Raw genomic sequence first — 15,500 nt, forward strand, 5'->3', positions numbered from 1 at the left:
CAAAAAATGCAGCGTGCAGCACAAGCAGGGTGGCTCACTTGGGGATGGGACCATGACCATGGAGGCTCCCTGGCCCTAATATGGCTTGTGCAGGGACTGATGGACCTGCACTGAGCCAAAACTGGGGTCCTGGGCCCATGGGTGTGGGGCTGGGGAGGGCCATTAAGGCTTATTTGTGTCTGTAGGGCCCTGACAAAGTGGAGACAGGCTAAATTAAAACTGTGTGTTTTCCTGGGGTGTTTTTTGGACCAAGTTTTCAGTTGTGCTGTAGTAGCATTAAACAGCCTTCAGTAAGGTCCAGAAACTTAAATATGGCAACCTGCATACCTTTTTACTTTAAATTGCCTGCTATATAATCTGATGTTGGTCAAGTGCTAAATACTAAAGTGAGTTCATTTAAGTTTCTACCTTCAAATAGAATTGTCAGATGAGATTTTATGCCACCTGCACTGTAGATAGTTTGAAATATGGCCATTTCTTTCTCATAGTAATGAGGAAGTATAAGGACTTCTGTGTAAGGAAAGGCATACTTGTGTAAATCAAGGTGGTGGCACATCTGTCAGAGAAGGCGATATGTTGAAATTGCAATATGAAGATCATATAATTAAAACACGGAGTCTCTCTTCCCCAGAGAAACTGCTGTGAAAAAGTCATTCAGGGTGATAACTCTTGGTGGGATTTGTTCAGGACCCCTGACCGCTCATGCCAAACCAACTCTGAGATGCTTGAAAAAGGCAGCACTTGCCAGCCTTTCTCATTCAGACTCCACTGAGTGGTGTCCAATAAAGACTTCCATGAGCTCAGCATCTAGCCATTTGCAGACACTGCTGGTAACTCTGTCCTTTCCCATTCATTCCTTGTTCAAGGATCTCCTTACCAGGTCAGCCACCATACCAGCGGAGATCTGTCCCACTTTGTGAGGTGGCTCCCATCTCTCAGACAGATATTGATCCTCAAGAAGGATTCAACAGACAGAAACCCGAATCCTGCTGCAGACACCTTCCCATCAGTCTTCCTAATCGCTTTGTAACTCATTTATATTCTTGGCAACCACAGTGTCTGGTAGCTACAATCTCAGTCATCACTTCGTAGAACAATGTTGAGTTTTACTTTGAACAGCTTTTGCTGGATATCTTCTCACTCCAGACTTAGGAAAAACAGGTAAGAAAGCTTCAGAGGGGTATTGGGGTTCAAAGAGACTAAAGGACACCTCATCTTGTGCACCAATAACTGTATTGATTAAACTCTACATAAACAAGGCTTAAATCAGTTGTCCAGGGTGCCAGCTGCAGCCTCTGTTGCAGTACATCATCTTGAAAGCAAGACCTTCTTCTGTCAGCATATCTGAAACGCACAGAAATAGCAAGAAATTAAATCCATAACTAACCATGGAGATTTCGGGGGGGGGGGGGAACGACACACAACAGAAAACCTCAGTTGGCAGTTTGGGACTGCACATTAAATATAGACTCATAGAATGGTTTAGGTTGAAAGGAGCCTTAAAGCTCACTCAGTTCCAACCCCCTGCCACGGGGCAAGGACACCTCCCACTAGACCAGGGAGTTAAAAGGCTACAAAGCCCCTGGACCTGTGTCGGTGGGGTCTGCAGAACTGCCATTACCAAAGCGCCCCTGGATGGGTGGATGATTGAATGTCTTCTTGTGCACCCGATCAGAAGACTGACATCCCGGTGAGATACCATCAAACAGAGGGAACTTGTCTTTTAGGACAGAAGGCTCCCTGTGGTGACAAAATGAAGTTTCCAATCTACGTTCTGTTCACCCGGCTGAGGCAGGGCAGCCCCTCCACACCCAGCAGAGAAAGCAGAGGAATGGCTTGGCAGAGCTCCAGTGCGAGAAGGGTGTTCGAGAGTCAGAGGTAGGGACAGGCTACAGAGGAGGGACACGGGAACGATGCTCAGGTACGCAGGGAAGGTGCTCGGGAAGGAAAGCTGGAGGTACGACTCCAGGTAATTCCTCCCCCGTCAGCCGCCGTGAGCCCCGCCTGGCGTGCTGCGGCCGATTCCGTACGTGCAGGGAACAGGGGCAAGCTAGAGCCGCCCCTGTGGAACGTAAGATGTTGGGAGCATCAGGCTCCCGGCGACAGCCCCATCGCTGGCCGCTAGGGGGCAATCACGACAACCCCGGCCGGGCTGCCTCCCCATGGCAGCTCTCTATGGCCGTTGCCTGTGGCACGGCGTCTGTTTACTTCCGGCAGCCGCCGTGCATGGGGCGCCTGCCGCCTGCTGCTATGGCCGAGCTCGTTGAGGAGGACGAGCTGCCGGTGCCCGGTGAGTGCTGCCGGGGCCTCACAGGGACGGAGCTGCGGGCAGGGGTGTGGCGGTCCCCTCCTGCTTACTCCACCGCTGCGGCGATGGGCGCCATGAGCGGCCGCTTCTCTACCCCGGCGTGCGGCCCCGGCCCCTGGTCGCGGTGCTCTGTCCTTCGCAGCCGCTCCCCTCTCCCTCCGTTCTGCGAGCGCCGGTCCAGAGTGTTCCGTACTCTGTCGTGAGAGACTGGAAGGCAGCCTTGCTGGCGTCAGCGGCAGGGTGTAGCGGTGCGGTGTGAAGCAAACGGGGCTTTTCCAGTTAGTAAGTTATGGTCCGTGGCTGGACAACCAGTAATTGTTAAATGTTTGCTCGGTGCCGAGACTGCAAAACCCTCATTTACCATAGAGCCGCAGAATGGGCTGGGTTGGAAAGGACCTTAAGGTCATCCAGTTCCAGCCCCACTGCCCCGGGCAGGGGCACCTCACCCTAGACCAGGTTGCTCAAAGCCCCGTTCTGTGGGATTTATGAATTGGTAGGATTTAATTTCCCAACTGACTGCTTAAGCTTCAGTTATGAAATGAATGAGAGATGAAGTATGTTTGTGAGTTGTCTGCTCTTTGTATACACTAAACTAATAGTACATAAATATTTTCATGCTAGTTCTGCTGAAAGAAAAATAAATTGACCAGAGAGCTCTGCTTTGGCGTGAGTGCTCTGAAATCTAGTACATTTAGAGAGTACTAAACACAATTTTATACGTCTGCTGAACCTGATGCATAAAAGAACATCTTACTTGCAAATACGGGGAGCTTTTGCATTAAAGAATCATTTCAAAGTAAGCATCAAAATCACAGTTTCTCTCTCTTAAGAGAGGGCTTTCTTGGAGCTGGGACGCACACTATTGATGAGATTTGTATTGAAAGTAAATATGCAAAGATGTTTCAATGTTACTATGTGATTTCATATAAGCAGTCTAGTGTTACTGTGCATATTTGTGTTAACATAACTTCACGTTAACAAAAAGTATACAAGGAAAAGGTTTGGGTTTTTTGTTTTATTTTCCTAAAAACTATTCTATGCTTGAAGCACAAGGTTTGACATTTTAAAGTAGGAGGTCTAATTGGGCTTTGCCTCATTTTCTGCCTGGTTTTGGGAAAGTTATTTAACTTATAAATTCATTCATTATCGTCTAGAATTAGTATTTTCTGTGTTGAGCCACATGATTGACCAAAAGGTGAATGAATATTTAACATTCTGTGTTTTGAAACAACATCGCTGACGCTGAGAAAACTGGGCAGATTAGAAGGGCAAAAGAGGGCAAAAGAGCTGTATTTTGGGGTGGTTTTGTTTGGATGTTTTAGATCATGGTCTTATGATCAAAGGCAGTTATGCCAACCCATGTTTTGAAGGCAGAGAGTTTTGATTTTAGGGGGCCGTTTTTAGAGCAAATGTGTCTCTTCAGGTGGATGATGAAGAGTGGTCAGTTTGGAGCCTGTCACGTCTTTACAGTGTGTGTGTGTGTCTGTCTGTCTCTCTCCCTCTCTTTCCCCTCCAATTTGAAAAACCTGTGTGAATTCAAGTATAAATGTGAGACCTCTTTGCCTTGACCAGCTTTCAGGATGAGAGTTTTATTTTACTTTCTGAGGGCAGTTATCCTCTTTCCTCTTTCGTTTTTCTTTCTTTTACAAACCTGTAGTTTTTCTTAGAGGGTAGTGATAAAGTGCATGAGTGGATGTTAAATTATTGAACGCAATATACCAGCAACACTATCTATTCTATTAGGAAATTTATGAAGACTAAGAAGTATCAGAAGGAGTAAAAGGTGAGCCTGAAAATGAAGTAAAATGAAGTAGTCTTGATAAAATGGAATAGAATAAAACACTTCAGCAGGATTTTTTTTTTTTTGTCTCATGGTTTAAGTCCTGACAGTAACTCGGAACCACGCAGCTGCAGGCTCACTTCCCTCACTTTCTTCCTTCCCCCCTGATCCCGGAGGGATGGGGAGGAAAATCGAAAGAATGTAACTCCCACGGGTTGAGATAGGAGCAGTCCAGTAACTAAGGTATAACACAAACCCAGTACTGCTGCCACCAATAATAATAATGATAAGGGAAATAACAAGGGAAGAGAATACAACTGCTCACCACCCGCTGACCGATACCCAGCCACACCCAAGCTGTGCTTCTGGGTAACTGCCCCCAGTTTATATACTGGGCATGACATGCTGTGGTATGGAATACCTCTTTGGCTAATTTGGGTCAAGTGTCCTGTTTCTGCTTCCTCCTGGCTTCCCCTCCTCCCTGGCAGAGCAGGAGACTCACAAAGTCCTTGGTCAGACCAAACATTACTGAGCAGCAACTAAAAACATCAGTGTTATCAGCGCTGTTCCCAGGCTGAAAGTCAAAAACACAGCACTGCACCAGCTACCAAGAAGGAGAAAAATGACTGCTGCTGCTGAACCCAGGACAAAAGTACATTTTGTAAAAATAAAAAGATAGGAAACTAAAATTAATTGAATTAATAGGAAATTACCATTTCAAAATGTATGAGGCAAAATTTGTTTTCACTAAAACTGACATTATCTTTTTGTGGTTTAGAATCAGGTGCTGTTTTCACATTTGGAAAAAGCAAATTTGCAGAAGATATTCCCAGCAAGTTCTGGTTCAAAAATGACAAGCCTGTACTTATATCATGTGGAGATGAACATACCGCTATTGTTACAGGTCAGTATTGAAAATGGAGTGTATGATGAAAGGTTATATAGGTTATATATTTGTACAGCTGGGAAAGTTATGATTCTTCTTTGAATCATGAAGTAATACATCAAATGAGATTGTTGAGAGGAGAGATGACTTCTCTGTGGGAACTGTCGAATGCTTTTGAAGTTAGATTGAGATCACTGAAGGTTTTCAGAAGACATGCCCAAGACCTGTCATGAGGGAAGCTGTAGTAACTGAGTGTATCTCACAGCATTTAAAGGAAGCATGAATTTGTTCAGTTTGAATATTTCTTGTGAATCTGATAGTGTTTAGTAGGCAATCATAAATATAAGGGTTTGTGTTGTGGTAGTAAGCAGTGTTGAACACAGTCAACAAGTTCACTAGGAATCTGCCTGAAACAATAGATATTGTTGTATTTCTGAAATGAATATTATTAACTGTCAACTGAAAATAACCCTTGAAAGAGCAACTTAAAAAAAAAAGCAACTTAAGAAAATCCTACTAAAATCAGAAATAAACTGCAAAAGCATTCAGAGAAGCTCAGATGCAACACAGGGAGCAGTATTAATGTTTATTTTTATTTCTTTGAAATGTTAAAGTTTATTTTATGTGGATGAAAATACTCTTTTGTTGATGAAATGTGTGTCGATTGTACTGACAATCAACTGCTAACAGATAAGATTTCTTATGAAATGTGTATGCATATTTTCAGGACTATTTTAAAGAAATCTATTTATTCCTCATCAATGTCCAACTGGTCACTGCTTATTAAATAATTTCTTAAGGGTTTCTTGCTAAGTTCCCAAGCAAAGTTGAAGATGCTGGATTTTTAGAATGAACTCTTTCAGGTATGATTAAAAAAGAGTACAGATTTCAGTAACTGCAGAACATCTTGAGGTGAAATGATACAATTAATTTTTCAAGCCTAACTTCATAGAAGATGAATTATCCATGAATAGTTTATTTTGAACAAAACTACATTTTTCTTGGTTTGAACCAGTTCTAGTAAACTGCCTGTTGCATAAAATTAATCATAATGTAACCTGGAGCACTGTGAAATATTCCTTTTGATTTTTTTTTTATCCTTTTATCCTTTCATATGCCCACACCCAGTTTGAAATAACGCTGCTATAATTCTCAGTTTAGACTAGACAATCTAAACTGCCTCTTGAGTTTCCCCAGCATGTGCCTGTGCCAGCACTGTTACCCTGATCAGCCACAAGCCCCTGATTCCCATGTCATTGTAATTGTGGCCACTTACATAAAGCTTTTTAAGAAGTCAACTTGCATAGGTTTGCATTCAGCACCATTTCTCTGTCTTCCTTTGTCCCTGTTATTTTAATATATGCAGCATGTTTCCAAAATATCTCTAGCTGGCCTTTGCTGAGGTAGTGTGCACATGTCACCAGGGAAACTTCTAGATAATCAGATCTTTATTTTCTGAAAGCTTTTGAGGAGAAGGAACTGTAGAAGCACAAGTACAAAATTTCCTTGGTACTGAAAGATTTTCTGGGACATTGCAACGTAGAGGCAAAGTTGAGGGTAAAATACTGATCAACGATGAATGAAGGTGGAGAAACTGCAGAAGTCATACAAAAAAGTGAAGAAGGAAAATAGAAAATCTTTATCCCTCATTTGTTCTTCACACCTGTGCATGACCGTGTGCACCTCGCATTTCTGCTGTTAGATGGAGTTGGATGATACAGTGGAATTACAGTCCTTGGTGAATGACATTGGAATGCAGTTGCCTGGAATAAAAGCTTCAGAAGTGCATGCCAGTAATGAGTTTACTGAGAAGGGTACAGACCTTGTGGGAAACCAGGAGCTTCTTGAAATCCACCTGAACCTGACATGGAAGAGGTAAAAGACAAGCATTACTGAAGAAGAAAAATTATCTGAAGCAGGTGTGTGTTAATGCATGCTTCATTGTATTTTCAGTCTTTGTTTGCAGGTCACAAAATTCCCCCCTTCATTTTTTTTTTTTTTTCCCAGAGATAGTGGGATCTACATATGCAGAGAACCATGGAAATACAAGGTAGTTTCAAATCTAATAGAAAAATACCAGATTTGCACTAATGTCTCAATGATTGTAAGTAAAACAATCACTCAAACGGATACAAAATGTTATTAGAGCTGGTTTGGGGCAGGAGAAACAGATACATCTAGCACTGAATCTTGACTGAATTCAAATAAAGGTAATATATAGGAACTAATATTTAGCATTTAAACAAAATATTCATAGATTTTTAGATACTTCTTTCATTTTACCCAGCACCAGTATTCCCATATGACTTTTAGAAATAAAAGTGTAGAGTAAATATAAAACACTATAGCTTTCTAGGTCAAGACTTAAGAGTTCAAAATTCTATTTACATACTGTGGCTGTATGTTGGAATAGAGAAGACCATTGAGTTACTTGCTGACTTGGAGTTGGCTTGCTGAGTTAGTTGGAAAACCATTTCCTTCTCCAATTTTGGTGTTTAGGATTGAAATTTGTGTTTGCTTATTTATCTGCTCTCTACCATTAGCACAATCATCATTAAAATGTTCAAGCAGGATTTTTTTTTAAGCAGTTGCCTTCTTTATTTCTTTAACATAGTCATGAGCAGTATATCTTCCAACATCACCTGGAATTTGTAATAATGTTTCTTCCCCCATTTGTATGTTTTTTTGGCCCAAGAATACTGACAGTCCACTTCCTGCATCTTCTATAACTCAAAGCTTTGGAAAGCAATTCATTCTATTGAGAGTTGGTGTGAAATAAGTGATGTTGCACATATTTTTAAGAATCTACTCCCAGTACCTTTCTGTTAATTTTCTTTTCTTGATTAGAATATCCTAGGCAGCTTACCCACATTTGATGAGAGAGACTAATCCTACTCAAAAGGGGGAAAATGGCAACGACAGAAGACATTTTCTGGGCTCAGAGCTCTGGAGAGAATTGAAGCCCCAGCGCAAGAGGGTAGAAGGAAAGAAACAAGTATAAAGTTTTAAAGTAGGAATGAAAAGAGGTGCATATGTAACCACAACAAGATAGTATGCTTATAATTTCACATTTTGTAAGGCATTAAATATTCAGTAATTTACACCAAAGAGACATTGAAATCTTTCCAGGTCTTTGGACAGCAGATTCCTTCTATTCTTTCTGCTTACCAACCAGCCGTCAGAGCATCTTTTACATCAACTGTGAGGGGAGAATGAGAAAGATTAGTACACTTTTGTGTTCATCTTTGATATGTGTAGGAGCGAGCAACATGCTTCAGTGTTTTTGTTTGTGTGATTCTAGACGTCCTAGGTGTGACTTTTTATTGCTCAATAAAGCTTTTGAGAATATCACAACTTGCCTAACAAATCTGATGTCAGTCTTGTTTTCATGAGTTGTATTTGAATTGCATATGAATTTCAAATGAAATGTTAACATATTTTATTGCGAAAATAGCATAAATAAATAAATTATGGTTCCTGGCATTTGATACTCTGTCCAAAATATTACCTCTTACATTTTCTTTAGATACAGCTTTTCAATAGAATCTTGTACTAAGTGCTCAAAGTCTGTATATTGTCTCCCCTTTTATTTCACTTCAACTCTAATATAATTTAGAAAGCAGGGTGGGGGAATCTGTAGAATGTACCTTTAAACATGGGTAGTAGGAGTACTTGGCTGCCTGCTATTATCATACCCTACTGTGATACATGGAAACCCCATCTGTCATGCTCCCCTGGTTTATGAAGCACTACTAAAGGCATTCATTCAGTAGCTGGGAAATACCAGCTGAAATCCTCAGCATGCACTGCCTGGGAATTTAAAAACTGGTGGAAAAAACAGCAGGTTATAGGATGGAAGGCATGACTTGTTAGAATTTTGAATGGATAAAATAGAATATGCTTGAGTTACAGCAGCTTGGCACCATATTCCTACAGGAGTACTACTGTCCTATAAAGGCAGTTAAACGGTATAAACCAAGGATACAAGGAACCATACACTAGTATAGAATGCCATTTGCTAATAAAAATTCTTTCTGTTATGGTGTGTTTTGCTGTCAATGACAAACAGCTCTGCATGTGTTTTGATGTGATTGCATTATCGAAATAGTACAACCCTGTGAGCGTAGACTTGACCTCATACTTTCTTCCCTTCCAACCTTCTTGGAAAAACATAATATTGACATATAGTGCCATGTTCCAAAAATTGTCAAATCTAAAAATTTTGTTGGGACTTTAGATATAAGTGACTGTCAGTTGGTGGTGGTCTGTGTTTTTATTGGGTTTTTTGGTTTTGTCGGTTTGTTTGGTTGTTTTTTTTTTTAACTGTATGGATATAATTAAGAAAATAAAAGGATTTTTTTTTAAACAGAAGAAATATTTTTGTTATATTTTAAACATTTCAATATCATATTTCAAAGTTTCCATAACTCACATTTGCTGGGAATTTTCACTGGGAGCCTACACTACTGAAGCACTAACAGCCATAGTATTTTGACATTGTTATGTGGAGTTGCTGTTATGTCTTGTGATCATGTGGTAATTATTGCTAGGTTGACAAAGTTTATTTGTGTGTCAGCCTTGTAATGGAGTCTAGCTCACAAAGCTCTGCAGACCTTCATCAAAAGAAAACAAACTCCTTTTAGCACTGTTAAAAGTATCGCGGATTTCATTTGTTGGGTTTTGTTTGTTTGTTTGTCTTTTGACAAATCAGTTTCATTTTGCATAGATTTCTGTTGGAGCAAGGGTTTTATCTTTGGGTGTGAACTTCAGCTTTACAAAAGATAATAGTTTAAAAAATGAAATGAAAATAATTTTAAGGTATTGTCAGTAGTCAGTTTTGGCTATCTAATTTGCATGCCTGATGATAGAAGTTTCATCTATTCATATACCATCCTGTTAACCACTGGTTGTTTGGAATTATGACAGTTGATTGAAATAGGCTTCTAGCATTGATCCTGCTGAAGATTTGTAATCTAATGTTTGCATTTAGGTTTTCAAAATTCCCTGACTGCATGGTGGTTTTATGTATTCCTTCTTTATATGCAGAGTAACAAATTAATACAATTTGTGAGCACAGTTGAAAATTTATCAGAAACTGTGTTCTGTCGAGGTGCAAATTTGTAAATCATTTTGAGGGAAGTCATTTAATAGTAAAAGAAATAGCCCACAGTCAGCAAAATAAGCTGAATATTACAAATTTCTGTTTGTATTAATAATGTAGCTTTATTATTCATTCCTGCCTTTGGGAAAGAAGATGTGGGTGCTAAGTTAAATGTGCTGTTATTTTATAAGTAGGCCTATAGATACTGTGGTTTCTGATCTGCAGGGTGTGACCGAACGTACAGCATTTTATTTTCTGAAGAGCACTTTATCTGTATTGCAATTGAAGAAGAGAATGTTTGTTCTGCTTTTTGTCCCTTTTTCTGGCTGAGGATTTCTTGCTTAAACAATGCAATTACTGCTTTCATGCTGAAAAATCACAAGGACATTAACTACTGAATAGTAATCTTTAACCTTAATTTAAAAAAGAAGTAATATATAGCATAGTGTGTGGATGCCCATCTGGTCTTGAGTGAGGTATTCAGATATTAGTATGGATTCTGACTGCGCTTTTTTTCTTTTTTTTCAGGGAATGGTAAACTATACATGTTTGGTAGTAACAACTGGGGACAGTTAGGACTAGGATCAAAGAGCACTGTCAGCAAACCAACATGTGTTAAAGGTTTGTTTAATTTTTCAAATTTTTTTATTTTCTTTTTGCCTTTTTGAAAGAAGACCCTTGTGAAAAGGTACTTTGTAAGACGCAGTTCCAAAATAACTGATTCTGCCTTCTTTATTCATCACATGTAGCGTATTACTGCACAAGCTCATAAAGGGAGCTTTAAGGGATCCCAGACTGATTTTCCATTAGTTCCAGATTGTGGGACCTTTTTCATCTGAAGATTACTTCAGATAGATAGAATCCATTTATTTTTTGAGGGCTCTGATTTTATGTAATACCTGTCTTTTCTAACAAACCACATCTGTATTGTGACTGCGACATTAATCAACACTGATCTCTTCACTGTTGTCTATATGTTAGAAATGAGAGTTCCAACAGCGTTGTATAACCTTGGTATCACTTTTGTCTTATTACCATTATAAATGAAAAAAAAAATCTATAAGGAACTTTCTGGAAGTATTGCTGCATTTTTAGTAAGTATAAGAAGCACCCAAGTGGGCATAAAAGTTAATATATTTGTATGAAGCAGTAAAATAAGTGCCCATATTCTTTCATGTGGTGTAAAATATGTTCTCATTGTACTGTTATCTTATTCATATTTCCTAGCTAGTTTTATCTTATCAAACAAAACTAAGTCAGTACTTTTTCTCTATCCCCTTACTTATGTCAAATCATATCTATCCTATTAACACAGTTCTTTCACTGCTGTTTATCATCATCTTTTCTGACAGCAGATTGATCTGTCATCTCATTGTTGAAAACAAATTACCCTTCTTCTTCAAACTCTTTTCTTCCTGATTTAGTTTATTCTACTGTCCTTTATCTGCTTCTCTCTCTATTTTACTTCAGATGTAGAATGCAGTTACTCTCAGGTTCACATCTTCTGTCAGCCATGTGAGAGATTGGTTCTTACTTTGGCTTAAATGGATTGGGTGTCAACTTTTGTTTTTACTGTCAAATGGCAATGGAGAATAAAAGACAAAGAGAAGATGACAGCAATTCAAACCAGAACTGGCATCCATTGAAAAAAGCCATAAGGGGGGGTATTTTTCTTCTTGTGGCAGTAGGCAGCAGGAAAAAGACCTGAAGCTTTTCTTGCCAGCTTTCAGTCATCACCTTTGGCTTTGGGAATGCGGTTGCAAGGACACATTTCAGTTTCTGCCTGGGGCCAAATGGTTGTGCCTGCATGTTTTGGAGAAAGTATCTTTTGGGACTTGACTAGATATTAATGAAATTTGTTATGAAAAACTACAAGCAACATTATAAATATAGCATGGCTCATCAAATACAGTTGATTAGCCTAAGTGGGAAGAAGGTTAGGGAGCACAAGCTTCTCAAGAGCAGATTGGGATCATCTCTGAAGTTGGAGGCAGAGTTTTGGGATAGAAAGCAGAAAATTAAGATGGAAGTGCTATGGCTCCAGCCTGGTGGTAGTGGTAGGTATAGGTAGTGGTAGGTATAGGATGGGATAGACAGAAACCTGCATTTGGGCAATTTTTGTTTGGTCTGTGTGATAAACCAGAGACAGTTCATGCTTAAGTAGATAGATTTATTTGCTAGAAGAGACTTATAATCTAATGATCTAATGTTGTGGAGATGATGAAAGTTGTTTAGGAGGGCTGAAAAAGGGATGGGAAAGGGCTGATGGTTGTTGGCTTTGTCATGAACTCATATATTGGAAAAACAGATATATTATGTGAAAGTAATGCTGTTTTAAAAGCATTGTATAGGGCACATGAACATAGCTGAGAGAAGATAAACTGTTGGCAACAATCAGTAACTGGGGAGAGAATGGAAAAGTTGGTGAGATTTTTCTCTTCTGTTTCTGAGGGGCTCCTGGAGTACACTTGCCGTAGGAGAAAAGGCACCTTTGTATTCTTTCTTTTTTACCAAAATAGTTTTTGATTCTTCTCACATACATTCCCAGTCTTTCACACTGACCAGACTCCAAAGAAGCACATGCGGTGGGTGGGTGGTCACTGAGCTGAAATTGAGACAGTATGGTACATCCAAAAATTTTAGGCACTAACCCAGATAGGACTGTCTTTAGCAATTGAGTTTAGTGATCAATAGGAGGGCAGTGCAGAGCATAAATCTAGCAAAAAAAGGTAGCTGTCCATAACAAAGGGATGGTAAGACAAAAGAATGGTATGATTTTAAAGATTTCAGGTAGTGGGAAAAGTGTAAGAGGAAGTTAAGTATAGTACTGTTAATGGAAACTGAAGACAGCTTTGATGATGCATTTTGTCCTGCAACTTGATGAGTTCTTTGAGGCGTATCCCACAAATGGTAAATTCTGGGGAATGTGTCCCTGGGATGAAGTAGCCATCACGAAGTTTAACCTGAGTGTCTGCTAGAAGTTTTTAAAGTCTGTATCTGTTTTCTTGTCTTGGGGAAGCCTGATGTAGTAAGTCATGTGCTACATTCAGATGGGCAATGAATCTTGTAATCATTCTGTTGGTAAAAATATGAAAAAAATCAGACCTCCTTCTAGAGCGTAGAAATTCTGTGTTGAACCAACTGTCATCTTGTTTATAACTTCTCTCTCCCTTTTTGACTTTAATTCATAGCATTAAAACCAGAAAAAACAAAACTTGCCGTTTGTGGAAGAAACCACACTTTAGTTTACACAGGTATGTAACCTATATTATATACATATTAAAGGTAGATTTAAGATAGATTTTTTCCTTTGCTTTCATGCAAAATTATATTAGGAACTCCACGATTGTTGGGGAAGAAAAAGAAATTAAAATGGGACTGTTAAAACTTGGTGTTTTGGTATCCAGTTCTTTGAATGTTTGATTTAGTCTGAGATTATAAAATGATATTGTATAGGAGTTTGCTAGCAATAGACAGGTGAAAAAAATGCCTTGCTGGCATTTGAGGTGTGGTTAGCAATTACCAATATTTAATTTAAGCCTTGTAAAAGTATATTAACACTTTTTATGGGTCTGTACTCAAATTTATCTTTGACAAGTAATTTATTTTTATTAGTGTGATATACTTAAGTAAATATAGTAGAACTGAATGTTTTCAACTCTTCATATCTTGTTGCATTTTGATTAGATAAGGTAGTTTGCTATTTCAATGACATGTTGATTTATTAATCTACAAATAAATAGACTAAATTTAAACTAAAAGGTAATTTTTTAGAGAGTATGCAGAGAACGGATGCAAATTCTTGTCATGCTTCTAAAATTTATGTAATGGAATAGCCAGCTTTGTGGTTGTGATCATTTAGCTTGCAATAATGTTACGAAGAGGATTGTTTGATTATTGGGAGGTTTGTATATGTGGAGACCTTGAGCACTGTAAATAAGATTATTATAATAAAACAGAACATTTTAATAACAGTTGAGTGTGCAAGACTGCAGAGGGTAAATATTAGTCACTTTTAGTGTACATGCTGGCTAGATAATTTGTGGCCATTTATATAGCAAGGACCATTTATACAATGTATGTCAGTTGCTTATCACATTTGTGTTTGGATTTGGGTTATTGATGGGCCTTATCTTTTTCATCATAGATGAGCACTTTAGATGTGAAACATACTAAAAGTATAAATCTTAAAGTAATGTTAAGTTAAAGATATTAATCATCACCTTTAACTTAAATTTTAAGATTCTAAAACAAAAGGAAGACCTAGTTAATTAAAAACAATTTCAATATTAAAATGAGTAATATATTGCTAATAAAAACCTAAGCAATAATATTCTTCATTCACAGTACTTAAAGGTATCAAGTTATGCATCTGTTTAATTTATGTACTGGTATGACTTCAGTTATCTTGCCTGTGACATCACTCACAATTTTCCTCCTGCTGTGTCTTAAAATATGCATTATTTGGGGATGGAGCTTCTGGCTGCCAGGCCTAGTAAGCATTTTTTCAGAGCTCTTGCAGAGCTTCAGATTATATTTACTTTTTAGATCAGTCTCCAGAATGGAGAGAGATGCATGTATATGGCTGTTAGAAAGTTCTGATCCAAGCATGTTCAGGAAAGCCTCTTTGCTAGCTAGAACAGAAATTGCTAATGTCAGCTTGGGAATGTTTCAGGGCACTAGACCCCAACTATTCTGTAATATTTTTTTAAATGAGTTACTCCAGTTTCTCTGTCTTTTTACCACTGATGGGAATGTCTTCATTCTGTGTATTACATGTGCTTTTCTGTATGCAGAAAAAGGAAATGTGTATGCTGCTGGAGGTAACAGTGAAGGTCAGTTGGGATTAGGTGACACAGAAGAAAGGACCACATTTCATTTAATTAGATTTTTTACCAACCAGCACAAGATCAAACAGCTAGCAGCTGGATCATACACCTCAGCAGCAGTAACTGGTAAGAGCAACCACTAATAACATCTATTTATGTGTGTCCGGCCTGGTGTTCCAGGATAATATTCATTCAGCATTCTTTCTGCATATGTGGTTGTATTTTCTATGCCTCCTTGACTTCTTTCCCTATTAACAATAGTCATTTTTTGATAGCAAATGGCTTATTTCAACACAGTCAGGTAAGGGATGGCAGTCCCATTAACTTCCTACAGTTTTTGTGAAAGTACACCTTTTCCATGAGCAGCGGCCTGCAATGGAAGCTCAACCCGTGCTACTTTAGTGCTCAAAATGACAAAAATCTTTAGTTAATTTCCAGGGAAGCCAGCTACAAACATGAATCTTATGAAAGCTAAGCGTCTCTAATTCCAGTTCTTAAAGCAACTATTTTGATCTACCGGTACAGGCTACACAGCTGTGTCTTTACTAATTCCAAGAGGCTTAACCTGTGACCTATTTCACTGGTGGCAAAATTAT

General features: G+C 38.8%; 1 protein-coding gene across 3 annotated transcripts in view; it reads left to right on the plus strand.

Moving 5' to 3' along the window:
- Positions 1-2,132: 2,132 nt before the first annotated feature.
- Positions 2,133-15,500, plus strand: part of RPGR (retinitis pigmentosa GTPase regulator) — a 39,713-nt gene continuing 26,345 nt past the window's right edge. Inside the window, exons 1-5 of one of the 3 annotated variants that reach the window (XM_057411820.1) lie at positions 2,133-2,290; positions 4,867-4,992; positions 10,604-10,696; positions 13,267-13,329; positions 14,872-15,030. In XM_057411820.1, coding sequence (XP_057267803.1) covers positions 2,176-2,290; positions 4,867-4,992; positions 10,604-10,696; positions 13,267-13,329; positions 14,872-15,030 — 556 coding nt within the window. In that variant the 5' untranslated portion in view covers positions 2,133-2,175. The remainder of the gene's footprint in view (positions 2,291-4,866; positions 4,993-10,603; positions 10,697-13,266; positions 13,330-14,871; positions 15,031-15,500) is intronic. The other 2 variants (XM_057411821.1, XM_057411822.1) reach the window with 2 other exon arrangements.

The sequence above is a fragment of the Pezoporus wallicus genome, unplaced genomic scaffold (genome assembly GCF_028554395.1).
Source record: "Pezoporus wallicus isolate ANWC-B61680 ecotype Strahan unplaced genomic scaffold, APGP_CSIRO_Pwel_v1 contig_1438, whole genome shotgun sequence".
Classification (NCBI taxonomy): Eukaryota; Metazoa; Chordata; class Aves; order Psittaciformes; family Psittacidae; genus Pezoporus; species Pezoporus wallicus.